Genomic DNA, 27,555 nt, shown 5'->3' with positions numbered 1-27,555 from the left:
GCAGACAAATACACAAAAGGCTCACTTCGGATTATTCCTTAGAAACTTCGCAGAACCAGCGACAGTGCAACTGTGAACCAGCGACAGTGCAACTGTGAACCAGCGACAGTGCAACTGTGAACCAGCAACAGTGCAACTGTGATTGACATAGCATAACCTGGATGGGGTCTACTCTGCACACACAGAAGGACGGTGAAATTCCCAACACCTGGGCATCCCGTGCATAATGGAAATGAGCCGCTGATGAATGGTTCAGCGGTGGCTCAGCTAAGGGCTAGAGAGGCGCTTTGGGTGTCAGAGTGCCCGACAGATCTGCTCTGACTGCCTCGAGCTCAGCAGCCCTAGCAGAAATGAGCTTACATTTCTTGAGTACTGGTACTCTCCTTGGTAGTGGAGAAGTGCCGGTACTCAGCTCGGTAGAAATGAGAAGTGCCGGCACTGTACACCTGTGAGCACCGGACCATTTAAAGCACTGGCTACCACCAAATGCATACTTCATGCTGTCATAGATATCAAATGACCTCATGTCAGGTGTCACATTTGCAGTCACACCTGATACCGTTAGGTGTGACAGCACTTCTGGCTTTAACACCAAATGAGATTTTGCATGCTGGGATTTTTAAACTATTAGAATATGTAATTGAAAACGGGATGTGCAAGAATGCAACGTGATGTTGGCAAAAAATTACCAGGACTGACTGAAGGTGTCAAATATGGTTTCGGAACTACTTTTCAGCTCTTGTACTGTTGCCGTAGTACCCTAATACAACCTTTTACTATCCCTAATTTGCACAAATCTTTTGACTGTCAGTAATCTCTTCGCATCTCCTCACTAAACGAGCAGTAACTAGCAATGTTAGCACACCCAGCAACAACTAGGTCCTAGGCTACAAATAACATAAAACCGCCGACATTCAGAGGATTTAACTCGCAAATTGTGCAGTACACATAACTCCAACCCTTACGTTTCAGGTCGGTGGGGGGGGGGGGGGGGGTGTTCAGTCCTACATGCACAGAAAGCATTCTGTTTTACAAAATCCACCCAAAAGTCAAGCGTCAAACTAGCTAGTTGAAACGCATGCATGTCCTATCTCCTCATTTCACCATAAAAACGGAAATAGGGCACCTTGAAATCTTTATTTGCTCGGATTAAACTGTTCCCGTGGGGATGGGCCATTAATTAATGCCTATGATTGGCGACGAGGCATGATCTCCGGTTCTCTACACCTTGTTGGGGAAGTGCAGTTTATCTGCCAGACCTACTTTAATTAATATATTTGTTAGAAGCTGGCGATTATCACGTGCATGGGAGAAATGGGACGGGTCCCACCACTTGCAGCTCGATTAGCCCCAGGATGTGTTTTTTTTTCAATTTGCGGCTCAGTGGAGAGTGAAGTTTTTGGGGTAGGTATTCTTGCAGCGCATGAATGAGACTAGCAGCTGATTGGCCAGGCTTCTGATGGGTGTGATACGTGCTGGGTACATAAGGGCGGACTGGAAAGGAGATCGGTCTTCAAACCCCGGGCAGCTTTAGAACTACTAGCAGGAGAGCTGTGCAGCTTCCCAGAAGAGACCGGGAACTCACAGGAAACATCTAGAACCACCCTCAGGGACCCTGCCAGAGAATGCTCCACAAGTGTGCCCTGCTCCTGCTGCTGGTGGTTGTGTGTACCTGCGCGGCCCAGGACTTCGAGCAGGATGTGTCCGTGAGCGGCCGCAGGTCGAGGGGAGGCGCAGCCCAAAGCTCAGGTAGGGGGCGAGGGGGGCACCCGCACGGTTCAGGGGAGGGGGATAAGGAGCAGCAGCAAACAGAGCAACTGAGAGAACAGAGCTCGGACAGGCGGCGGTGGAAGCAGCCGTCACGTCTCGCATGAGGGTGGAGGGGTAGCTGCAGCAGCAGCTAGAGGGGGGTGGGACAGAAAATGGACAGGGAGAACCGAGCCCGGGGGTCTAGCTTGGTTCTAAGGACTATGACGTGAGCTGAGTCATTCACATATTTCTTCATTTAAAATTGTGCATCGAAAGCCATTCAAAAGTATAACAGTGACGTAACAATTTTATGAAGCTATGTTTTAACCTGCAGAAGTGTTTCCCTTTAGAGAATTAGTTTGCATTGAATGCCATTTATTGCAAGTGATGATTTGCAAACATTATCTTGGAAACATGTATGCCCCCTAGCATAGGGCGATGCCGCTGGTGATTTCAGGTAAGACAGTTGTCGTCTGTAACCTATATATTTTCTAGGTAGTTGATATATAGGGTCTCTTAAAACAAATACTGGAAGGTTTTCTACAATGCACATCCTTAACGGGTGCATTTCAAAGTGCTCTCTATAACGTGATAATGGAATAGGAGGAAATGTGAAATAAGATAATTGCCTCGGATCACACATTTTAGTAAAGGAAGGAAGCCGGGATTGGTCTCTAGATAACTGCTTGTGCAATTAAGCCACCAGAAGGGTATCTCTCTATTGCTTTACATCAAAGTTTCGTGCGGTTTTTTTTTTCTTATTATTTTCTCGAGGAGCTACACCTGGACATTTATTTTGATAAACATACACATTCTTTTTTATATCGAGTTGAAATAAGACGACTTTGTCGTAAAGTTATCGACGAGGGAGGGTGGCAGTAACTACGTGAAAGCTCGGCTTGGTTTAGGCTCGCAGTTCCAAGAAGTCCTCGAGCTGAACCAGAGTTAGGCACCCCTCTCTAGTCTTCAGCGCCTCGCCCGCCTCTAAGCGCTTGTATGGGGCGAGGAGTAACACCGCACAACTCGGGGAGGAGGGGAACAGTAGCACACAGCTTCTGTAAGGTCAGGTGCAGCAATACACAGCGTGGGTGAGAGCCAAGGGATTAGCAACACACAGCTCGGGTGCCGAGACATGGCTGCACACAGCTCAGATAAACGGGCAGGATGGAGCAGCAGCGCTCAGGAAAGTGGCCACGGAGTGGCAGCGCACAGCTCAGGGGAGAGGAAGAGCAGCTCTGGAAGGGGCAAGAGGAGTAGCACGCAGCCCCGTGAGAGGAGGTTCCATACAGCACAGGTCGAGACAGGGGACTGCAGCACCGGCGTAAGTAGCTTGGTGGTTCAACAGTAACAGATGCTTATTGTTAGCCAACTCAATGGTACTCATGTTATGGACTTCAGAAGGATGAAAGGCTGAGCCTACCCGCCGGGATTTCAACCTGGGAGCATGAGGTCGAACACACGCCCCTAAGGTGGACGCCTTAGTCCACTGAAGACACCAGACCCGGCTGCCAGTTCCATAGAAAGACGGAATGAGATCCGAGCACCCTTGAAACCAGTAGTAGAGTTGGGGGGACGTTGTATGGATCAAGTGTTTGGCTTCATATGATCCATATTTAAGCGGTGACCATCGGCGACAGTCCAGGGTCTGGTGGGCAGGCGCGAGAGGTGTTGGGGAGTGGAGCAACCAATTGAGGGTTTCGGAAACAAGGCTTAGTACTCTGACCTCTAGGGACAAGACGCTGTGCGGGAGAATTAAGGGAGAATAACTCACGGCTCGCCCGGGCAGCGTCATTCATTGCCGAGATGTGACGGGGCACAGACAGTGCTATCGGTGTGTCTCCAAAGGGCGCAGGGTAACCAGGGTGTCCAACAATGAGATTCCTACGCCTGTTGCCAAATAAAGCTGTTGGAGAATCACCAGAGGTGCCCACCAGTCGATTCACACGCCTATGTTTGTAAAACACCCGGCAGCACCGAGGCGCTGTCCAGCACCGGAAGTACCCGGGTCACGTGCGGCAGAGGGCTATAGTGAAAGCACGTGTGTTGGCCGCACCCTCTGACACGCCCCGGCTCAAGTGCATGCTCATTACTGCAAGATGTTTCGGTGGCTTCAAAAGTATTTACTTTGGCAAGTGCAGCGTAGAGCTTGTCATGCTCTTGCTGTGCGGGAGGGGGGGGGGGAGCGTAGAGCTTGAGTCATGCTCTTGCAGCTGTAACTGTACATGATGGTGCACTTATCAGCTGGAAGCTCTTTTGGGTGGACAGTTACGAGGGGATCGTCATTTTCACTTCAACAAAATGCAACAATTTCACTCGCAGAAATTCAAACTGTCCATCATGGGAGGAAGCATTGATTGGCATGGGACATCCTTGGCGTGATTGGTCCACTATCCGGAGGGTAATTGGCCTTCAACATCCAACTGGCTAGATATGTACTCGTTGTGCATTGAGTAGAGCTTGTTCTTGAGAGAGCGCAAACTGATATAAATATATGAGTACATCACACTTACCTATAGAGAGCATAATTCATGAAGAGAAATGCCATGAGTGCTAATAGTATCTGAAATTATATTCTAAATGTATAGCTAATATAGAGATTTAAGTAGAAGTGGAATTAATACAGAAATGTGTGACATTATATGATTTTAGTAGACGTGATTATTTTGAATCTATGTCGTGTAGCTGTTAACATATAAGATGGTCTGTGGTAAAACGCAGAACGTGGTAGGCCACAGGGCCAGAGCTGGAGCTAAAAGGGAAGGTGTTTCTTTTCACGACACAGATTGTTTAACGTTTTTGGTCATTGCATTAATGGGCCATGATTTAGAGTAATGTTTCCTAAATAATAGAATAAGAGTTTTAACATGCTTTAATTAAATGAAGAAATTGAATGCTATAATCATAATGTGAAATATTGTAGGCCTGAAATGTTTTAGCATTGATTTACACGTACATGTCTGGGCTGAGAAATGTTGCAAGCTTTTTAGAAGTCTATGAGAGTTGGGTTCTTGGCGGCAGATATCTGTCTGCAACAGGAAAGGGGGGATCCAATTATAAGTGAATGAATAGAGGTCTGTTCAGTAGACGGCCCAGACATGGAGGAGGGTTCTGGAATGTTTAAGGGGTATCAGCGGGCCGGAGAAGAGACTGAGAAGCAAGGTCAACTCTAACGTCTGAGGCCCAATACAAAGCATCATGGAAAAAGCCTGAAGTTGCACCACGTGAGAGGCGTTTCGCAAGGGGCGTCTCAAATGTTGTTGACTATTTTGTATTAGGGACAGCACCCCTGGGTGGAGTTAGAGCAGAGACCTGAGGACCCTTTAGAGAGCGGATGGGTAGGCAGTGAGGGGTCATGACTGGAGAACTTTAGGTTTTCACCAAGAGACTTAGAGTGGGTGACTTCCCTTGGGGGTCATTCATTGCTGACACCTTTGTTAGGTTGGGATTTGGTTAAGTAGGGATACCATCTAGAACCGGGTAGGGACGCCTAACCTGTGTTTGTTTTCCTCCAACCTAAATGAAGGAGAGATATGCGTCTATGCTGATAGCTTTGCTATTTTTAGAACTTGTGTTAGTGATTTCTGTTGCTCGTCTGAGGGCTTTTCGAGAGCACATGTATGTAATTGGACCTGTGTATCTCGTGAATCTCATTCTGAGATGCTTGTATTTGCAGCTCATTATATCTTTACAATAAACTTTTGAAACCTAGAAGTTGTCCGTGATCTTTGAGAGTAGAGTCCTTTATTGGGTGAACTAACTTGCAGATAGGTGTACTGTTTCCTTCCAAGACAGGCAATAAAGGTTCAGTCGACCAGATCGAGGTTTGGATCAATAGATATAAGGTATCGATCAAAATCTCGCCCTTTCAGTTGGTAGCTATAGAGGATGGTTGCCTTCTTGAGGACGGTGACCTAGGCCAGGTTAGCTTACCCCAAGGCCCCTAGAAATCGATGATCGGAAGAACAGCCCGCAGATGAAGATCCGGATGACGTGAGACAGAAAAAGCAGCAGTATCGGTTGAGAGTGAGTATAAAGGGTTATGCGTGTTAGATTGCGGTGTTTTTGTATTGTATCTATGTTGTAATGTCTGGCGGAGTTGAATGTTTGTAGAGTGACTGTGGAACAGGTTGTGAGCGCGCGCAACCGGTGGAAATCTTAAGTTCAAGGAGAGCTTAAGTGGTTCGGGTGTATCGGACACCCAGAGTAATTGTCAACTAGTGTGAAGGGGGTCATGAGGTACCATTGATCACCCGAGAGACCGAGATAGGGGGAACGTAAGAGTGAGTGCGTGAGTAACGGACGCTGGTCGGAAGTTACTGTGTGTGTAAGTAACCTATCAGAGAGACGATAGACATCTCGTCAGTTGTGTTGACAATTACAGATAGACTGTGGACGTACAGTCGAGAGAAGTGACCGCTTGGTCGGAAGTAGTCATTTTTTCAGTGTATGAATGGGACGCATGCATAACCGGGAGACGAGTTGAGAAAGGAGGGGTGCTGCTGCGAAGCGGAGAAAAGAGACGTCAGGTGGTGTCGCGCAGTGATTGGCTGACAGGAGAAAGACCGCGCTGTGATAGGCCAAGCTAGCAAAGCCGCGACAGGATTGGTGGATTGTCATCAGGAAGTAAACAGAGTAGCGAGGCTGGATTTTGTGCGCATAATTATGAAGTGTTTTAAATGGTTGAAAGCGCTGTTTAAAAAAGAGAGGCGAGGATCGTATGAAGGGGAAGAAGCCCCGCCGGAGGGTACGCCAGCTCGTTATATGGCAGTAAATGTTGGGTTGCATACGATCCTTTGGATATCAGAGTGGAGTAAGATTACTGAAGGAAACGAGGAACTGACGTTCCCGAAGTACGGGACGTTCAGATTAGAGGTGTTACATCGATTGAAATCAGTCATGACCTCAAAGAGACCCTTGCCTAGACCAACCCAGTTTGAAGCCCTTGAAGCATGGCTTAGGGCAGCGCATGAAAGGAATATGAACAGACGACAAGAAAGGGTGAAACGCTCGGTAAGGGCAGTACAGGATGCCAGGTGGGATGCGGATGCTAAAAGATGGAGAGTGCATAATTTGGAAATAAATAAACTGTACCCAGTGTTAGAGGCGCCAGTAAATAAAAGCCCCCTAGAAGAAGATGATGAGAGCGAAACAGAGGACAGCCTGATAAACAGATTACTGACAGACAGGCCACCCCCGTATAATAGAGCAGGGGGAGAGGTCGAGAATACTGAAGGAGAAAAGGGGGGCAATGCAGGAGAGCATAGACCGCTTCCCAGTTCAGAGTGGGATCCTGAGCCAAAGAAAGAGTTGCTCCAGCCTAGTCAGGTGCAACAGGTAGTCGGTAGGTTTGTGGTACAAAGAGCGCCGGAAACGGAAAGCGCCACATCCTACCCATTACCAGATGCACTACAGGTACCTGTTACCATAGGTCCTATAATATCGATATATGACCAAGAGAGAGCAAAAGGGGAAGAACGGAAACGGAAAGACAGAGAAAGAGCAGAGCAGGCAAGGAGGAACGATACCACTAATTCCCCAAGTCAGATGCCGATACCCAGAGAGTGGAGCACCCCGATGCACACAGCAGGGGACCCAGGGGGAGATCCTGGGGGCCCCAGATGGCCAATGGATCTGAGGGGATCTGGACGAAAGTCCTTGCAAGAACTAAATGAGTACATGAAGCAGTGGGATGAGGCAGTGAAGGCTCAAAAGTGCATCAATGCTGCAGAAGCAGAAAGGGAAAGTCAGGACAGCAGAGCACGAACTCACTGCGGGGCTGGGGAGAGTAGCCCGGAGTGGGACTGTAGAGGGAGTAGGGGAGTCACCCATTGGGCCCGGAATGGAGGTAGAACAGACCTGGAAAACGGGGGCCCCGGGAGTGGAGGGGTGGCGTGCCCGATACTCAGTGAAGGGGAGAGGAGAGCGCAAGAGTACAGGAACAGCTTTAAGTGTCCACACTGTGTGCCTGGCACCAGAGAACAGAATGGGAGTTGTGAGAGGTCGCACCATAGTCCCTGTGATGACAGAAATGAGCGCAGCCCAGGGAATATGGGGAACCAGGAAGGATCGTATCGGATACTGAGCGATACGAGGCAAAGGGAGTGTAGCGACCAGAGGGAAAATAACAGAGAGATGTGCGGTGAGAGGAGAGAAGAAGACGAGAGTGGGCAGAGAGAGAGTAGGGATAAAAGGCCCGTGTTCCATCACCTTCCAAGATTGGATGGCCGAGCATGGGACCTGGAGAGATGGGAGCAAGGGAGGCCACCCATTAATTCTCCTGAGCCCAAACGCAGAGCTCGAAGTTGGGATGGGAGGGAGACCAGTGAGCCCCCTTCAAAAGACATATTGCGAGCTGAGATAAAAGCCAAAAGACTCGATGTCTCCAGCTTAAGGTCAGATCTGGATGACATGGTAGATGGTACCCTGCCTTTAGAAAGAATGGAAATGTATGAACAGGATGAAATACTGTATATGGCAAAGGACATCACACGAAAGGCGAGAGCAGTCCATGAGAAGTTAGTCGAACTAGCAGGCAAATATATGGTGGACTTGTCAAGAACCAAAGCATTACAGGGTAACCACAGGCTACATTACTCAGATCGAGATCTAGATGAGAGGAGAACGATTGGGCTGAAAACACACATAAGGGAACTGATTACTGGAATAAGGACATGGAGGGCACTAGATAAATGGGAAGAGAGGTGGTCCAAGAAAGGGACCGGCAGAAGAAGCATGATTGGTATAACACCAGGACAGCAGGGAATAGAAGCTTACCCTTTGCGTGAAGTTGCCAATGGGAGCTATGTACATGTCCCTTGGAGTAGGGGAGATTTAGCTGCTTTTACCACATCTTTCCCCAAGTTACGAGAGAGCCCCGTGGAGTGGTACAAGCAAGTCGAGAGGTTTGTAAAGATCTCAAAAGTCCTATGGATAGATCTGAACACGCTGTTTGACATTGTAGTACCAGGAGATCTGTGGACAGCATGCAAGGTTAGCGCTGAGTGGCCCACAACGGAGCCAGAGAGAGATGCTAGGACTAATGGGCCGTCCGAGATCGTGATGGCAAAATTCGAGAGAGTGATGACTTGGCTGAAAGAAAAAGTGCCAATGCAAGACATAGATTGGGTCAGAATAGACAGAACGAGACAGGAACCCAAAGAGACAGTCCATGAATATTACGAGAGATTGCTGAAGGCGTTTAAACAGTATAGCGGCTTGGATGTAATGGATCCAAAGGACATAGGGCAATTCGTGTCCAAGTTCGTCCTGGGACTGAGACCGGATATTAGTTTAATGATTCAGCAACACTCGATTTGTTGGCAAAGTAGACCCCTAGATGAAATACTGAGATATGCTAGGTACTGCTGCGATGAGGTAGACTCCAAGGCTAAGAAACTAAAAGAGAAGCTGATGGTGGTACAATTGCAGGCAGCAGGAAAGGGGGGACAGCAACAACAGCAGCAAGGGACAGGTACAGGAGGTAAGAAGCAGTACAGTCAGAACAAGGGTAATGAGGAGAGTACTACCTTCAGACCCAGAGTAGACATAGCTACCTTGAAGAAAACGACTAGGTGCCACCAGTGCAACGAGTTGGGGCATTGGAAACGCGAGTGCCCTTACAATGTGGAGATCGGAGAGCAAGAGATAGAGGAGGAAGAGGTTCAGAGCGCACCTATGAGAGGGGCGACGCCATACCAAGGAAAGGTGCTCAAAGGGGGGGGGGCTCCTCCCCGAGCCCAGTTCCCGCAACCTCCTCGAGTAGGGAGTATGGGTAAGACCTATAGACAAATGCCCCTGTTTGTGGAAGGTGAAGAATGCTATTATGTGGACCCATTAACCGGACAGAGAGTGGAAAGAGAAGACTGCACCCTTGGGGCAGCCTTAGAGGTAGATCAGAGGGGACCCTATGTGGAAGCAGAAGTAGCAGGGTGCCCTACGACATTTCTGGTGGACACAGGAGCCACTAGATCCACGATCAGATCAGCTGCAGTTCCAGACCTGCCCATGTCTGGAGAGACCATACAGGTGGTAGGGGTCGCAAACAGGAGAATAACCAGCCAATTGACAGAACCGGTACAGGTGAAAATAGGGAAGTACAGAGATGAGCACCAATTTGTGGTTTGCGATTCAAGTCCTGTGTGTCTGCTAGGAAGAGACCTGTTGTGCAAATTGAATTGTACTATATATTGTACACCCCAGGGAGTGGAGGTATTGACTAATGATGATGATGCAGATTTCAAAGTTGCAAACTCAAGAATATGTGTGGAGCTGTACCCTACTTTGACAGTGGACGAGCTTCCCTGGGATTTGAGAGAGACAGTGGCATCAGAGGTATGGGATTTCACTGGGGAAGAGATTGGATTAGTCAAAGGGGTGGACCCAGTGAAAATTGTAGTGAAACCGCATGCTGAGTTCCCAAGAACACCCCAGTATAAATTGACTCCAGAAACGATTGCAGGCATAAAACCCGTGATCGAGTCCATGATTAAACAGGGAATACTGAAAGAAATCGTGGGTAGTCCATGCAACTCCCCGATTATGGGTCTGCAGAAACCCAATGGGAAATTTCGGATAGTGCAGGACCTTCGAAAGATTAATAACATAGTCGTTTCATGTTGTCCAGTGGTACCGAATCCATCAGTGATACTGTTTCAGATTCCATTCCAAGCTGAGTGGTTCACTGTGATAGATCTTTGTCAGGCTTTCTTTTCGATCCCTTTGGACGAAGATAGCCATTTTCTTTTCGCATTTAAGCTGGAAAATCGCGTCCTAACATGGTGTCGTATCCCTCAGGGGTATACAGAGAGTCCATCGATCTTTAACCAGCTTCTGAAGAAAAATCTTGAAAGTCTAGTGCTGCCCCAGAAGTCAGTTCTGGTCCAGTACATAGACGACCTCCTTGTGGCGTCAGAAACAGAAGAAGCTTGCAGGGAAGACTCCATTGCTTTGTTAAATCACCTAGCTGCCAATGGGCATAAGGTATCCCCGGGAAAATTGCAGTACTGCCTGACAGAAGTACAGTACTTGGGACACAGAATTGAGAAAGGCAAACGAAAGGTGTCACCAGACAGGATAGAGGCGATCATGAAAATGAACGCGCCTCAGACACAGAGAGAGGTCAGGATGTTCCTAGGGATGGTGGGTTATTGCCGACAGTGGATCGTGAACTTTTCACTGAAAGCAAAGCCCTTGCAAAAACTGACGCACAAAGAGGTGAGTGATCCGGTACCATGGGACAAAGACTGTTTGATGGCATTCTTACAGCTGAGAGAGGACCTGTGTCGTGCTCCGGCATTGGGAATGCCTGATTACAATAAACAATTCTTTCTTTACTGTTGTGAGAGAGAAGGTTGTGCGTTGTCTGTGTTGGTCCAAATCCATGGGAATGCCCGTAGACCAGTTGCTTATTTCTCGGCTACTTTAGACCCAGTAGCCGCAGCGTTGCCCGGATGTCTCAAATCCGTTGCTGCAACGGGTGTCAGCATTGAGAGATGTGAAAATATTGTTATGGGGCACCCGTTAGAGGTGTGCGTGCCACATTCTGTTGAACTGTTGATGACCAGGACCAAAACACAGCATCTGACCAATAGCAGGCTCACGCGCTATGAGCAAGTTATTCTTGCTGCAGAGAACGTGACCCTCAAGAGATGCTCTGTTTTGAACCCTGCTACCTTAATGCCACTTCCAAATGATATTGATGATGATGATGAATATACAGACCATGACTGTCTCGATGTGACTGAACTATGCACCAAACCCAGACCCGACATCGTAGATGAGCCACTGACGGACCCAGATGAAGTTTTCTTTGTCGATGGCTCATGTGTAAGAGACGAAGTTGGGCAGTTGAGAGCAGCTTATGCTGTTTGTACAATTGAAGGAGTTGTGGAAGCTGGGTGCCTGGAAGGAGTAAACTCCGCTCAGGTAGCCGAGATTATTGCCCTAACACGTGCTTGCTTAGCAGGCAATCAAATTCGAGTTACCATCTACACCGACAGCCAATACGGGTTTGGGGTAGTTCATGATTACGGGCAGTTATGGTCTCAAAGAGGGTTCATGACTTCTTCAGGCTCTCCCATTCGCAATGGAGAGTTTGTGCGCTTGTTGTTAGAAGCATTGCAATGTCCAGCAAGTATCGCAGTTGTAAAGTGCATCGCACATACCAAAAATGAGGACTTTGTTTCGAAAGGCAATAGATATGCTGATGAAGTTGCGCGGTATTGCGCAGAACAAGGTTACTCTTTCACAGAGGTGGATGTGGGTGGAATAAATGTAAGAACTGAATTAACCATGATACTGGAAACTGTTGATACTTGGGATGAATTGTCAACCATGCAAGAAAATGCTCCTGATTCTGAGAAAGAAACATGGGAAAAGGCAGGATGTGTAATGGGTGAGACGCATTTTTGGGTCTCAGCAGACGGCAGAGCAGTGTTGCCCAATGAGATGGTGAGTCCAATGGCTAGACTCATACATGGTCCCGTACACTTAGGGAGAGATGCTATGCTGAGAGTGTTTAGACAGACTTGGTACAATCCTAAGTTTAGAATAGCAGCAGAAGCAGTGTGCCAGCGTTGTGTGACCTGCCAGCAGCTGAATGTAGGGAAAAGAACACCAGTTGCACTAAGTCACATAGGAAGGTCTGGAGGTCCATTCAACAGAATGCAGATAGATTTCATTGAAATGCCAAGATGCAACCGCCTCCGCTATGTCCTGGTGGTTGTTTGTGTGTTCTCCAGATGGGTTGAGGCATACCCTACACGTAGGTGCGACACCCTCACAGTGGCTAAGTTACTGCTTAGAGAACTTATCCCTCGGTTCGGGGTGCCGGCCTTTTTGGAATCAGATAGGGGAACACATTTCAACAGCGAGCTTGTGAAGATGATTTGTGTTGCACTGAATATAGACCAAAAGCTCCATTGCAGTTACCGACCAGAAGCCTCAGGAATTGTGGAACAAATTAATGGCACGATCAAGTCCAGAATAGCGAAAGTTTGCTCCTCAACGACCCTGAGTTGGCCTGATGCCCTGCCATTGGTACTCATGAGCCTTCGTAGTACCCCAGACAGAAGAACAGGGTTGTCACCACATGAGGTGTTAATGGGGAGAGCAATGAGACTGCCATCTATTCCAGCTACTGCACTGTTAAATATCACAGATGATATGATCCTGGACTATTGTAAGGGGCTGTCTGACGCCATGCGTTCTGTGTCCCTTCAGGTGCAGGCTGCAGAGGTTCCAGCGTGCCAGGGCCCTTGCCATGACCTGTATCCTGGGGACTGGGTCCTGGTGAAGAAACATGTGAGAAGAAGCTGCTTGGATATTCGTTGGCGTGGGCCCTACCAGGTCATCCTGATCACAAGTACAGCTGTAAAGGTGGGAGGCCTGCCCAACTGGATACACGCGTCGCATACGAAAAGGGTTCCAGCACCTCTGGAAACAGCTCCTCTCTCGGATGGACGTCCAGCTGAGGACCAAGAAGCCATAGAGGGGGCTAGCCTAGCTGTAGAGGTGCCAGTGGAAGCAGGGAACGAGTCTGACCAAGCTGAGGACGGTCAGTACAACAGCGAAACAGAAGACGCTACAGAAGGAGAAGACAGCTGGGAGTACGAGTCTGACCCTGACAGGTCTGAAAGAGAGCGAGAACAGACCAGAAGGAGAAGGAGTAGAAGGGCACGTGGAGAAGCAAATTGGCCGCAAAGAAGAAGTTCTAGCCTGAGGTCAACTCCAGAAGCAACCCTTCCTCCGATATCAGAAGACTCAGACCCAGAAGAAGGTGCTCAGGGCGCTGAAGCATCAGACCGAAGAAGGTCAAGAAGAGTGCGTGTGCCTAACAGAAGATACTCCACACCTGAGTGGACATATCTGGCGACAAATGTCTGTGAAACCGGAGACAGGGAGGATCCGAGCGGTGGTGGTGTCCAGTTCTGAGCCCATTATCACCGTGGAAATACAACTGTTGGTACCCGGTGTCGAACAAGAAGGGTCACTAACATTCGTGCTCCCCAGACCTCCCCGCCTCAGCAAGTTAAAACACATGTTTCTTACAGAATTGAAATTCCCCGACTTTGGTACCACGATAACAGCACATGAAGAGCATACTCTTCGCATGGAAATATTGAACTATGCTATTGAAGCTGCAACCACAAATCTAATAGTCGATTGTTAAAGGACTTTGTAAATAAAGCAAGCAGAAGAAAAGAAGATTACCTAGCGCCCAGGAAGCAGAGAATTTTAGGGAACCCCTTGAGTGGATGGAGAAGGGCTAGGGTTGTCTTTTGAACTGTGAAAGGACTTTTTTGCGAAAAAGGCTGTCAGCCTCCAGCTGTGTGGATTCTAAAGACAAAAAAGGATTGAAAGAGACTGTAAAGGAACGAGAGGAAAAGAACTTTTTTGCAAAGAGAAAGGGAAAAGCTAGATTGTCTGACGAAATGGAGGCCGGCACCCCGAACCGCAGAGCTAAATGTATAATAGGTACACTAATAGTAGGAGTGATAATATTAATAGCTTTAGTGGTAACAATTTCTTATGTAAAGGGACATGAGGAAGAGGTAAAGGTAACTGATGCGAATTCTGTAGTAACACTTACACCCACTGTTGCAGGTGAGAAAAGGGAAAACACTCAAGAGAAAGCGTTATTGGCTGCAGAAGCCCGCAGGTTACATGTAGACGAGTCCCAAGGAGACTTTAGGTCAAATGCTTATGCTAAACTTTTGTATGAATACGTGGATGCCATGGAGGTTAAGGATTGCTACGTCTGCATGCAGTTGCCTGCGTCTGTAGATGAAGGAATTCGATATCATCACCTCCCTCTGACATATGGCATTACATGTAGCTTATTGCTTAGTATATTTTATGAGAGAGATAGTTTTGAATACTATTTCTCCAATTATGATTCTGTGTTGCCAGAAGTCCCGAATTATAAGCAGATGAATAAATGGGATTACTGGAAGAGTGAAGACAGATTGGCCAAGTTCTTCATTCCTTGGATTACCTTAGATACTTCACATGCCCGTAGAAATAATCTGACATGCAAGGTGTCCGAAGTCGAGAAAAAGTTCATAGGGCAGGTGGATGATCGTTACAGGAGACAAAAGATTTTGAAAAAATCAGGACAAGGGAAATTAGATTGGACCGAGGAAGAGAAGTCACATAAGAGAAAGGGTAGTAGTGGTCCAATAGCTTTAGATAAAGCGCAGAAAGGAAAGTTATGTCCTCACCGAGCCAAAACGTATTATGAAAATGTATACGTGGGTGAAGTTGACTGTGAACATGCTTTTAATTTAGAGTACTACACTAAGGATTTCCTGAAGGGAATGCAAGTGATTCCAAATGTGTATTTTGTATGTGGAAGAAATGCTTACGTGAGACTACCTGACAACTGGTATGGATCATGTTACTTGGCAATTGTCTTCCCCAAAATATATCATGCACAAGACTTATTGATCATTGAGGGCCAGACATCATCGAGGGGAAGGAGGGATTTAGGTGATGCAGAAATGGTTGGAGATGTCTTTGGAGCTATGTTCCCTCTTTTGGGAATAATCCTTAATGATGTTAAAATTAGACGACTGGCAACAGTTGTCGACAGGTTGTCTGCCAGCACTGCTCAGTCCTTAATGCTGGTAGAAGGAGAGATGCAATCGATAAGGGCTATGGTTCTTCAAAATCGGCTTGCATTAGATGTCTTATTAGCAAAAGAGGGCGGAGTCTGTAAGGCTTTGAAGGTTCAGGAATGTTGCACTTACATTCCAGACCTTTCAAAACCCCTTGAGAAAGTTATTAAGAACATAACTAATATACACAAAGAGATCGAAGACTTGAGTAGAGAAAATGTCTGGGAAAAGGTGGGCCACGGAATGAGTACAGTTGGAGGGTGGTTTTCCACCTTAGGCAAAAGCTTTATTTGGTATATCCTAAAGCCTATCATCATAATATTGATCTGTGGGATAATATTGTGGGGATTGGTGAGGGTATTCAAATGGTACAGAGCAAGAAGGTCAGAAAGGGCCCAAAGAGAACAGTTGCAGAGATTGGCTGCCATACAAGATAATCAGTACAGGAGCCTGAGAGCTCTGGAAGCGCAGAGAATGCCAGCAATAACTGCAGTTTAAATGTTAGTGATGACCCCGAGAGGTCATCAAAGGGGGGAACTGAGAGAGCGCAAACTGATATAAATATATGAGTACATCACACTTACCTATAGAGAGCATAATTCATGAAGAGAAATGCCATGAGTGCTAATAGTATCTGAAATTATATTCTAAATGTATAGCTAATATAGAGATTTAAGTAGAAGTGGAATTAATACAGAAATGTGTGACATTATATGATTTTAGTAGACGTGATTATTTTGAATCTATGTCGTGTAGCTGTTAACATATAAGATGGTCTGTGGTAAAACGCAGAACGTGGTAGGCCACAGGGCCAGAGCTGGAGCTAAAAGGGAAGGTGTTTCTTTTCACGACACAGATTGTTTAACGTTTTTGGTCATTGCATTAATGGGCCATGATTTAGAGTAATGTTTCCTAAATAATAGAATAAGAGTTTTAACATGCTTTAATTAAATGAAGAAATTGAATGCTATAATCATAATGTGAAATATTGTAGGCCTGAAATGTTTTAGCATTGATTTACACGTACATGTCTGGGCTGAGAAATGTTGCAAGCTTTTTAGAAGTCTATGAGAGTTGGGTTCTTGGCGGCAGATATCTGTCTGCAACAGGAAAGGGGGGATCCAATTATAAGTGAATGAATAGAGGTCTGTTCAGTAGACGGCCCAGACATGGAGGAGGGTTCTGGAATGTTTAAGGGGTATCAGCGGGCCGGAGAAGAGACTGAGAAGCAAGGTCAACTCTAACGTCTGAGGCCCAATACAAAGCATCATGGAAAAAGCCTGAAGTTGCACCACGTGAGAGGCGTTTCGCAAGGGGCGTCTCAAATGTTGTTGACTATTTTGTATTAGGGACAGCACCCCTGGGTGGAGTTAGAGCAGAGACCTGAGGACCCTTTAGAGAGCGGATGGGTAGGCAGTGAGGGGTCATGACTGGAGAACTTTAGGTTTTCACCAAGAGACTTAGAGTGGGTGACTTCCCTTGGGGGTCATTCATTGCTGACACCTTTGTTAGGTTGGGATTTGGTTAAGTAGGGATACCATCTAGAACCGGGTAGGGACGCCTAACCTGTGTTTGTTTTCCTCCAACCTAAATGAAGGAGAGATATGCGTCTATGCTGATAGCTTTGCTATTTTTAGAACTTGTGTTAGTGATTTCTGTTGCTCGTCTGAGGGCTTTTCGAGAGCACATGTATGTAATTGGACCTGTGTATCTCGTGAATCTCATTCTGAGATGCTTGTATTTGCAGCTCATTATATCTTTACAATAAACTTTTGAAACCTAGAAGTTGTCCGTGATCTTTGAGAGTAGAGTCCTTTATTGGGTGAACTAACTTGCAGATAGGTGTACTGTTTCCTTCCAAGACAGGCAATAAAGGTTCAGTCGACCAGATCGAGGTTTGGATCAATAGATATAAGGTATCGATCAAAATCTCGCCCTTTCATTCTTATCCGGTTATTAAACAATAATCCAAATTATCTTTAAAATTGTATTTTTATTTAATAGTATGTGGGCCAGTGGTCTCACTGTAATGTCTTAATTATGACTCGCAACAAATCATGCTTATCAAAAGAACTAACACACATTTTAGCCAGCATTACAGCAAAGTGTAACACTTTCGTCCTGCACATCCCTCCAATAACATATGGGGACAGCTGCCTAGTCTGCAGGATCCCCTCAGCGCAAAGCATCATTGCTTGACCTTCCAGTCTGTAGGGAGTTCATTATGGATTGTATATGTCTAAGGCAGGATGGAAACTTTCTGGGGAGCCAAAGGTGGTAAATCATTTCGATTAAAGTAGGATGATTGGCAGTAGGGGTCGAATGCTTTTTTCATGTAATTGACTCATAGGAGCAGTTATTCACTCTCTTTGTTGCTTTTAAAGAACAAGCGTAAAGTATGAACCGTGAACTGAAGTCTTCACTTTGCAAGTTTTGCACACTGTGAAGCAAAGGAACAGCGGCAGTCCTAATGGAAATCTACTTGGGTTATACCGCAAGAGTATGTTTACATCTCATGAGCTTGGCACCTGGATTCTCAGATTCAGGTTCACAAAAATGATGGCAGATTCTCAGGCATATACACTTTCTTGTAGAGTTTGCTGCCTTTAATAAGACTTAATTTAAGCAATGGAGTGCCAACTCTCGGGCATCTATCGCTGCAAGTGTGGTGTAAGCAACACACCCCTGTTGTAAATTCAGTATTGTTAGAGTCCCATGAAAGGAGAGAATAATTTACTAGGATGAACTTCAGTTACTCGGTCTCAAAAATGGCTGCCCTAATCCATGCCTTGTGACTGAAGGTGGATCTAGCCTTGTTGTATCCCTTGTTTTTGGGCAAAACTGAGCACTGAAACAACCACAAATTATGCTGATGCAAGTGGATGGCAAGAGATTGGCCTTCCCAAGAGTAGAGCGGCTGCTGGCTACATTTCTTGAAGCAGAAATTCGCCTGATCCTATTGTTGCAGGTTATCAATGGAGAGAGCTTGTGTTTATGTGTGAGTTTCCTGAATGAGATGTTGGACAAATGTAGTTTTGCATGGGATTTTGCTATGAGTATTTGAGTTGCTCTTGTTAGTCTATTGAAAGCCTCAAGCTCTTGCCTTGATGAATTGCTGTACGATATTTAAACCTGTATTATTTGTTCACTCCTTGTGTTCTTTTTGCAGCTGAAGTGGTGCGCTGTCTAAGTAGTGCCCTCCAGGTAGGCTGTGGAGCATTCGCTTGCCTGGAGAATTCAACCTGCGACACTGACGGAATGTATGATATCTGCAAGTCTTTTCTATACAGTGCTGCTAAATTTGACACTCAGGTAAGTGGTTGGTCTTTCATATCCCAGTTTGAATTATGTGTATGCTGCACTCTTTAATGAGGATCCGCTTAGTGAACAGGCCCTGCTTGAGAGCGCTGACACGTTTAGCATGTGGAGGATTGCTTAAAACGAAAATGTCTGGCTTGCATTTAAGTCCTGAAAAAAACATTTAAAAGCCTGCGGAAGTGGAAAAAATATACATTTGATTACTTTCTGAAGAGAATACATCTATGTGGAAGTATTTAAGGTGTGAGTTGGGATACTTACTATGTAAAATAGTCTTTCATGGATTGCAATACATGCACTCTATAGGAGGTGACATGATCTACCAACATCCATTAGCGTATGATAGCGGAGAATTCTCTTGGGGGAGTCACAGACCACTCTATGTAGATTTTTAAGATTCTCTTAACAGTAGATCATGCAGAAAGCTTTGCCTACAAGATAAACAAAACAAATTATGCTTTATGTACTCTTCATGTACTTGAGTTGTCAGGAAGACCCCGCCCCAACCATCAAAGGTCACATGTCCATTAACCTTCATTCAATTGGTTTGCCCATCTTTAAATGCGCTTACAACCAGGATTTGTCCTGGTAATTGAAAGCGCACCTCAAAGCTTGCATCAACCTCAGAATCTAATAGTAGTAACTGCAGGCTATTGTTCCCTGTTTTAATATTTTCCTTGGAGCGAAGCCTCTTCCAAAAGGCTTATACGTTTGACATGTGGTTGCTCACTTTGAAGGACTCCCTTTAACTGGCTCTACATTAATGTACCATAATACCATCTCTATCCCTACAGAGAAACCTACACAGGCATACATTTAGCCAACCAAATTTCATCAGGTATTGTCTAGCCAAACTTGTACAAGGAAGAACTGAGTATGAATTACTGTAGCTATTTTAATAAGGCTATTGGCATAAACAGCGATAGTAAATGTGTTTATTGTACTAATTATAGTATTAATGAAGATCGATTAAAACCCACCTAAATCACCAGATGCACAAAATCAGAAATTTGCCATTCAGAACTGTTAAATCAAAACTATGGGTGTTCCGGTGGTACAATGACACCCTTCCAATATTTAAGGTTAACCATAAAAATACATTAAGCCTATTGTGACATATTACTGATTACTTCAAAGTAAACAATGAACCACTTGTTAGTAAAGACACTGTTCTATTACATCTTTTAAGATTGGGGTTTCTCTTGCTTAAATTGACTGTACTTCCTATCTCTTTCAAGATCTATTCTTCTTAAAAAAGCTGAAACTACCTTTCCCATACTGCCCACCCAATCGGCGACAGTGTGACTTTAACTATTTCTGGGTTGACACCACTTCACACTCATTGGACATGACTCGTCTTTGTGTTTTGTTTCCCCCTTTCATTTCTTTGATCCAGAGTTTTTGGCATTGGCTAGTAGATTTCAAAATTTTCTTCCAATTAAACCCACTTTTCTAAATCAGAAGCAATGATGGTTGGAACCTTAAATGATCTCCTTTGATTCAGCATCTGGGCTTAATATTGTAGGGCTGGTGTGTTTCATGAACTAAGTTTGCAGACTTAAGATTTTTTCCTCTAAAATTGTATTTGTATATGAAGAGTCAAATATCCGAAACATTTGGATAAACCCAATTTCAAATTGGAGATGGACTAAAGAGCACTAAAGGTAGATTGATTACCACTTTCATAAACCTTTCCAGTGCTTCCTCCAACCAGCTGGGACTTTAATTCCCATACAATACTATTAGAAATGGGAGTCTCTAGTTGGCATTGGCTTGCACTCTGTCGAAGTAGGGACCCTTCCTTCTAGTCAGGATATGCATCCAAGAATTTCCCTTCTCACCCCTGGTCAGCTTGGCATGAGCAGTCCCGTTGCTGGGGCAGCCATGCGTTTTATAAATATTTTAGCATAACATAATACTCAGGCTTATCTCAGAGACAATGTACAGCATTTGTATAAACACACAGTAACACAGAGAAAATGCTGCAAATGGACACCACACCAGTTTAGGAAAATAACCAATGTTTATCTGAATGAAACCAGAGCGAAACAACAGAAACATACAAGTAAATATATTTCTTTTAAAAGGTTCGAAACAGCTCAGTTCATAAAAAACTATGGATGCATCAAGTACAAGTTCAATTTATTTATGGTTTTGGAACTCAAATGAGATCCACATAAAAAGGACAAAAGATAAAAACATACATTTTAGTACAATAGGGTATGGGATGCAAATACATAAAGTCTAGTACAACATCAGGTAAAATCACTGATGAAAAATCATAACATCCATGTGAAATTTTAATATATATCTTAAAAGCTTTTAAAAAAGTTAAAAATTCTGTGGCAAAACATTATTTGGTGGATTATAAATGGCGTCTATAAATGCAGTGGCAGACAAAATGGATAGTTGTAGGCAGATTGGTCTCATCCACTTACGCCGATGTAAAAAAAGAGCTGGACAAACAAAGAGCACATGAGTAACATCCTGGATTGAATTATTACATAAATTACAGACTGGGGAGGAACCATACCATTTGGACAATACATTATTCAGTGGAAGAAGTCCCTGCCTCAATAAAAGCCAAAAACAGCGTACTCCATGGGGGAGGTTCCAAGTAATATAAGATTGTACTTTACTTATCAGACAGGAGTCAATAGCCGGATAAATGCCTTTCTTTGAAATACGGGCTTCACTGTCCAAATTTCCAGGTGGCCTGTTTCAAAATGGCCTTTAGCTGATATGGTGATAAAGTCAAAAGTACAGATTCGTCCAAATGAAGCAGGTCAACCGCAGTTCTAAATTTTTTTACAATTAATGATTGCTCCTTTAGGGTTCCTAATAATTCTTTCTGAATAAGAGATCTTAATGTACCAGGTTTACCCTTTACAAGGCTTGTAACCCATCACACTATCCCTGCAAGGCCCTAAACCCAACTACTGCGCAGACCAAATTCCAACCTAAGAGCGGCCACAGAACAGGCAGAGTTAACTGAGGTTAGATACCGCAAGATTTTACCTTCTGTTATATTAAAAAAAAACATTTTCCTAAGTCGAGTAGTTCGATACCGTACAATAAGGAAGCTGGGATTTTAGCACGGAAAACCTCTAGTAAGAATGCAAAGTGTCTTCTGCCTGTGGATCTATAAAGGGAGATTAAGCTTTTACCTTGTGCCATTGCTTTCCGAATATTGTTTCCTATATGAGCCTTGTCGCTTGAATTTCCACATATTGTTTTTCCTAGGAAGACATATGAGTTTACCACTTCCAATTTTTGTCCACCTACAGACCAGGCATAACTCCCATACTTCAACTTTTTCCTTCCCAACATGCACATTACTTTACTTTTAGACACATTTATCTTTAAGTGATGGGCCTCTGCATATTCATGTAATACCTGCAGACGATTATTTAATCCCCTCGGTGTTAAATCCAGTATTAATATATCGTCAGCATATAGCAAACAGACAATCGATTTTCCCCCCAATAATGGGGCGATACCTTCACTTAAAGACAGGGCATAGGGGAGGTCAGATATATATAAGGAAAATAATAAAAGGGCCAATAAACAACCTTGATTTAAGACGTTTGTCGTAGTAATAACTTGGGATAGACCTCTTTCCCCTCCCATCAAGACTCTACACCAAGTGTTAGTATGGAGAGCTCAAACTAACTCCAGAAGGGTGGCCGGCATGCCAACGTCCGATAGTTTCCTCCACAGCAAAGGACAATCTACTTTATCAAATGCTGTGGAGAAGTCTATGAAGGCTGCATACACTTTCCCTCCTCGGACCGTAACATATTTTTCAGTTATAACTTGCAATGCCGTTAGATTATCCATGGTTCCATGCCTTCGCCTAAACCCAGTCTGTTCAAAGGGTAAAATTTCACCCAAGTCCACCCAATCATTAATCTGCTTCAAGAGGCATTTGGCGAAGACTTTACCTACGGCATCTAAAAGTGCAATTTATGTGGAGCATCGCGGTCTCCCTTCTTGAAAAGAGGGACTAATATACTCCCTTTCCAAGATGGGAGAACGGTTTTGCTTGCAGAGCAGAATCTAAACACCGTAAAAAGGATTTTACTCCACATTGCACTATTTTGTTTTAAAACTGAAATTGGAAGCTCATCCGGACCCATCGCCCCGAAGGAGCGCAAACCCTTGATGGCCAATTCTATATCTTTTTCAGAAGGCGGTCCATATGGTAAGAGGTCCTCATTTGCTCCACAATCAACTACAGTTCCGTTACTTGCGTAAAGGTTCTGGATATAACCAACCCATATATGCTCCTCAATAGCTACTGGAAGTGGTCTAGATCTAACTCCACAACCCTCCCCAATGAGAGACCAAAATGTTCTTACTTGACCTTTAAACGCAGCTTCCAGCAATTAATTCATATACTATCTTCTCTCTTTTCTCATCTTAACCTTCACCCTAGTCCTCCTTCTCTTTAGTAGTACAATTCTACGATATCTTTCAGAGGAATAGGTCAGATACTGTTCCCTAATTAATTTATTTATTTCAATATTAAGTAGACGTAGAGATCTGGGATATGGATGCATCACTTTTAGCACACAGTACCTGGGATTTGCCAAAATCAAAGACAAAAACAGGCATTGGGGAGGTGAGGCACCGGAAAAGCGAAGTGATGCATCAGTTCCTTACTCCCAGAAGAGATGATTCAGAGGATTCTTGCTGTCAGAGGAAGTGGTACATAGGTTCCTTACTGTGAGGTAAGGTGATGCGTCTATTTCTGGACACGCGGCCTTGGTTCCTTACTGCTGGGCTGCGTCAAAGAAGAACTGGTGCACAGGTGCGATGCGTCAAATCGGGGCACACTGGGTTGATGTGGCAAACGGGCGCCAAGGAGATTTTTTTTTCCAGTCGTGTGGCAGGTGACGCATCCATTTCTTCAGCCGCACATGAGGGCCAGTGATGGAGTGTGAATAGGAGGAGGGTCTCAGACATCAGAGACATGGTGCTCAGATCTTGGGCTGCAATGCTCTTTGGCCGCACTGAGGCAATGCATCAGTTTGTCACCCACACAGCGATGCTACAACAGGAAAAACAGTCATTAAAGGTCCATACATGCATGGGTTTTCTTCTCTACTTTGAAGCAAAGCCACAGAGGGCCCAGAACTGGAATCACTTGGCAGTTTAGAATTCCCAGCAGAGAAATTTAGGGGCCCAAGATAATGTCTTTAAGGGCCCTGAGACTTCCTAAGAGGAGGCAAACACACACAAGCCTTTGAAGAACCTTAGTAATAGGATACAAAAAGAAAAGTCCCGTCCTTTTACTGTCCAAAACAGAAGTAGCAGGCCAGCACAACATAGCAACAAGCAGAGTGACCGTTCCCCCTCGTACTGCTTATTTAACTCTTCTTCTTGGCAGAATCTCCTCTTGGTCCAGAATTGTTCTAAAATTTAGGCCTGGCGAAGCACTATGCTAAGCTCGCAAAGTTTGCCCAACTTTGCACTACGCGAGCTGCACGTAGCACAATGCGAACACGCGTAGTAGTGCAGCGGCCATTTTTTGCTTGCTCGCGGTCCTCAACGTCAAGTTGGCGACCGCGAGCAAGCAAAATGACATCCTGGGGAGACTTTTTCCTCGTTTGCGATCAGCAACATCAAGTTGCCGATCGCGAGCGTGAAAAATAAACCACCCTGCGAGATTCTCAAAGCGGGGAGGTCTGTTTTCTCATTGCGAGTGGTCGCGTATGCTCGCGACCACTCGTGATGAGAAACTACCAGTCCGCGTTGAGAAAACTGCAGCTCGAGGAAAAATCTCCTCGAGCAGCAGAAAGCTACAGCTCGCACTGTGCAAGATGCCGTTTTCCCAATGATTGCACAGTGCTGGATGCTTGTCCGCACTGTGCAATAATTGAAAACGGCATCTTGCACAGTGCGAACATGCTACTAGGCAGTTCGTGTAGTACTACGCGTAGCTCGCGAAGTGCACTTCGCGTAGCTTCGCGCAGCGCTACTTCGCAAACTACGCCCAGCCCTACTAAAAATGTGGCATCACAGGTCAAGTACTTCTATCCATTTCTGCCTTTTGAAGTAGACAATCTTCAAAGGATAGTCTTTTTAGTGCACAGGATCCTGCTTTTTCCTGATCTGGCTCCAGACACACTATGGTGGTGGAGAACGTTTTGTGTCAGGATATGCACAGCTCTATTCAGGTGTCAGTGACAATTCCTCCCACCATTCTTGCTCAGGAAGACCCAATAGCCTGGTGATGGGCCATCAGGACATGCAGGGCACACCTCGGCTCCCTTTGTGTGACTGTCTAGAGTGAATGTGCAAGCAGCCCAACTGTCAGTCTGGATCGTTTTTGGCCACTATAGGTGTGGCAGGGTATACTCAGACATGAGTCCCTTGCTCACTGCTCCATCAGGATTCAAGCAAGCCGGGCCGACGACGGCTGAAATGCCAGAAACCGGTCCCCGGAAGCTTGTCTCCTTTCTGGTGAAGAATTGGCTTGGTAGTTTGGTCTGCCCTGTTCCCATGATGCACTGGGCCAGGGACAGACTAATTTGCATATAGCCAGGTTCTGAGCTGGGATGGGGCAGTGAGCTAAATAACGGTGATGGATCAAGCCCTGATCTTTGGACTGGGTAAGAGTGGTCTGCTTAATTCAGACACTCTGTTCATCACCACCCCCTTTTCTGGATCGTTTTTGGCCACTATAGGTGTGGCAGGGTATACTCAGACATGAGTCCCTTGCTCACTGCTCCATCAGGATTCAAGCAAGCCGGGCCGACGATGGCTGAAATGCCAGAAACCGGTCCTCGGAAGCTTGTCTCCTTTCTGGTGAAGAATTGGCTTGGTAGTTTGGTCTGCCCTGTTCCCATGATGCACTGGGCCAGGGACAGACTAATTTGCATATAGCCAGGTTCTGAGCTGGGATGGGGCAGTGAGCTAAATAACGGTGATGGATCAAGCCCTGATCTTTGGACTGGGTAAGAGTGGTCTGCTTAATTCAGACACTCTGTTCATCACCACCCCCTTTTCTGGATCAACTGTCAGTCTAAAGCAGACATTCATTCCACATGCAGACAGAGACACAGAATGGTAAAGCAAGACAATGCCCACCTTCTAAAAGTAACATTTTTAAATACACAATGTAAAAAACACAACTTCACTAAAGTATGTATTTTTGGAGTTTGGGTTCCCTGAACTCAAATTCCAAATATTTCTCTTCCCACAGACACTGCAGTGATTGGTCTGATGCATGGTTACAGGGCTACTCATGTAAGTGGCACAATCAATGCTGCAGGCCGACTAGTAGCATTTAAATTACAGGCCCAGGGTGCACACAGTGCACTTTACTAGGGCGCTTAACCGTAAATCAAATAGGCCAATCATTGGTTACCATGTAACAGGGAACAATGGTTCCTGTGGACTATGTGTATGATATATGATAATTGAAACGTTCCATGGCATATATTCATGGAAATGAAATGTCAGAGAAAGAATCAAGGTTATAAACACAATAATTTACCAGAGGTACTTTGATTAAGCCTTTACTCTTTGCATCATAAAAACAGACACAGTGTAGTCAGTGTCCCAAGTGAACTAGAACCTAAAAAAAGGGGGGAATGACAGTTGCTAACATATAAAAATAGGTTTTAGTTTGTACAAAACGACCACAGGTAAGTGTACTAAATGAGTTAACAGTCTTCTAACACAATGATAAAGACTGAGAGTGGTTCATTTGTAATACGTGTCATCAGTGTTTCGACCCCAAGAGCACTTAGGGGGTCTCATCAGGACCAAGCAATATGGAACTTCTGGAATGAGAGCAATGAACTGTCAGTGTGACTGGAGCACACCCAACAATGTGCGGCTCAAGACAAGTGTAAGAAAAACAAGAGTTATTCACAGAGGGGCCCAGCCAGGAGCCCAAAGTGAGAGGGGACGAGAGTGCGGACAGTCCTATTTTGTATGGGTGCGGTGTCCCATTCAGTGGTTTGTGCACAAGGATTGTGTCAATTATCCATCGAATGGGGAGATGTTAATCCATGTACAGGATAGATCATCTGGTTGATAAGCTGTATACCAGGATATAGGTATGTGGGTCCATGATACATCGACTGAGTATCGATAAGGGAAGCCGCAGGACGAGGCAGCCGAAGTCAGCCAGTCGGAGCGGGGAGAGGGTGAAACAATACGCCCTTCCCCTTAGAAGCAGTCACTGGCACATGTGAATCATGGATTACCAGCCAACATTTACACAGGGAGTAGTGGCAGTTTAGCAGTGATCAGCAGTGGTAAAGTACCCACAGTTCCAAAATCAGCCAAAACGATATGCAGCACACAGTCAAAAACAGGAGGTCAGAAGAAAAAAGAAAGGGAAAAACCCGACAAATATGTCAGTTCAAACAGATACTATTCCTTATAGGTATTGTTCTAAATGCAGATTTTAATCTAGTGAGAAGTGGGAGAGCAGTAGGGCTATAATATTTGTAATAAATATCCATCCGTACAAAATCCAGCGCACATGCTTTTAATAGCAGCCTGTATGACTCGCTCTATTGTCCTGCCTTGCTTATAAGTATTTAAAACAGTAATTGGCATACGGTATCAGTGATATGGCCATTTGCCATTGATAAAACATTTATAATGCCAATGACCTCCATTCTTGCTATATTACTGTCTGTTACTGTAACTGTCAATGGTTCTTATATAGCACCTTATCACCACAAGGTCTCAAGGTGCTTGCTTTGGGAACCCGTCCTGGCTTTTTCCCTGTGAGAACCCGTACTGGGCATCCCCAAGGTGAAAGCCAGGCATCCCGCCGCGGGGGGGGGGGGGGGGGGTGCGTAGTGGAGATTAAGCAAGCTATTGCCCAGAGTCGCAGAGTGTGAAC

The 27,555-nt window shown here is 45.3% G+C and overlaps 1 protein-coding gene across 1 annotated transcript in view; it reads left to right on the top strand.

Annotated features, from left to right (window-relative positions):
* Nucleotides 1–1,531: 1,531 nt before the first annotated feature.
* Nucleotides 1,532–27,555, top strand: part of STC1 (stanniocalcin 1) — a 47,919-nt gene continuing 21,895 nt past the window's right edge. Inside the window, exons 1-2 of the mRNA XM_078666583.1 lie at nucleotides 1,532–1,749; nucleotides 18,535–18,677. Coding sequence (XP_078522709.1) covers nucleotides 1,626–1,749; nucleotides 18,535–18,677 — 267 coding nt within the window. The 5' untranslated portion in view covers nucleotides 1,532–1,625. The remainder of the gene's footprint in view (nucleotides 1,750–18,534; nucleotides 18,678–27,555) is intronic.

Source organism: Lissotriton helveticus, chromosome 11, assembly GCF_964261635.1.
Source record: "Lissotriton helveticus chromosome 11, aLisHel1.1, whole genome shotgun sequence".
NCBI lineage: Eukaryota > Metazoa > Chordata > Amphibia > Caudata > Salamandridae > Lissotriton > Lissotriton helveticus.
This window is presented reverse-complemented; position numbering and strand designations above follow the sequence as displayed.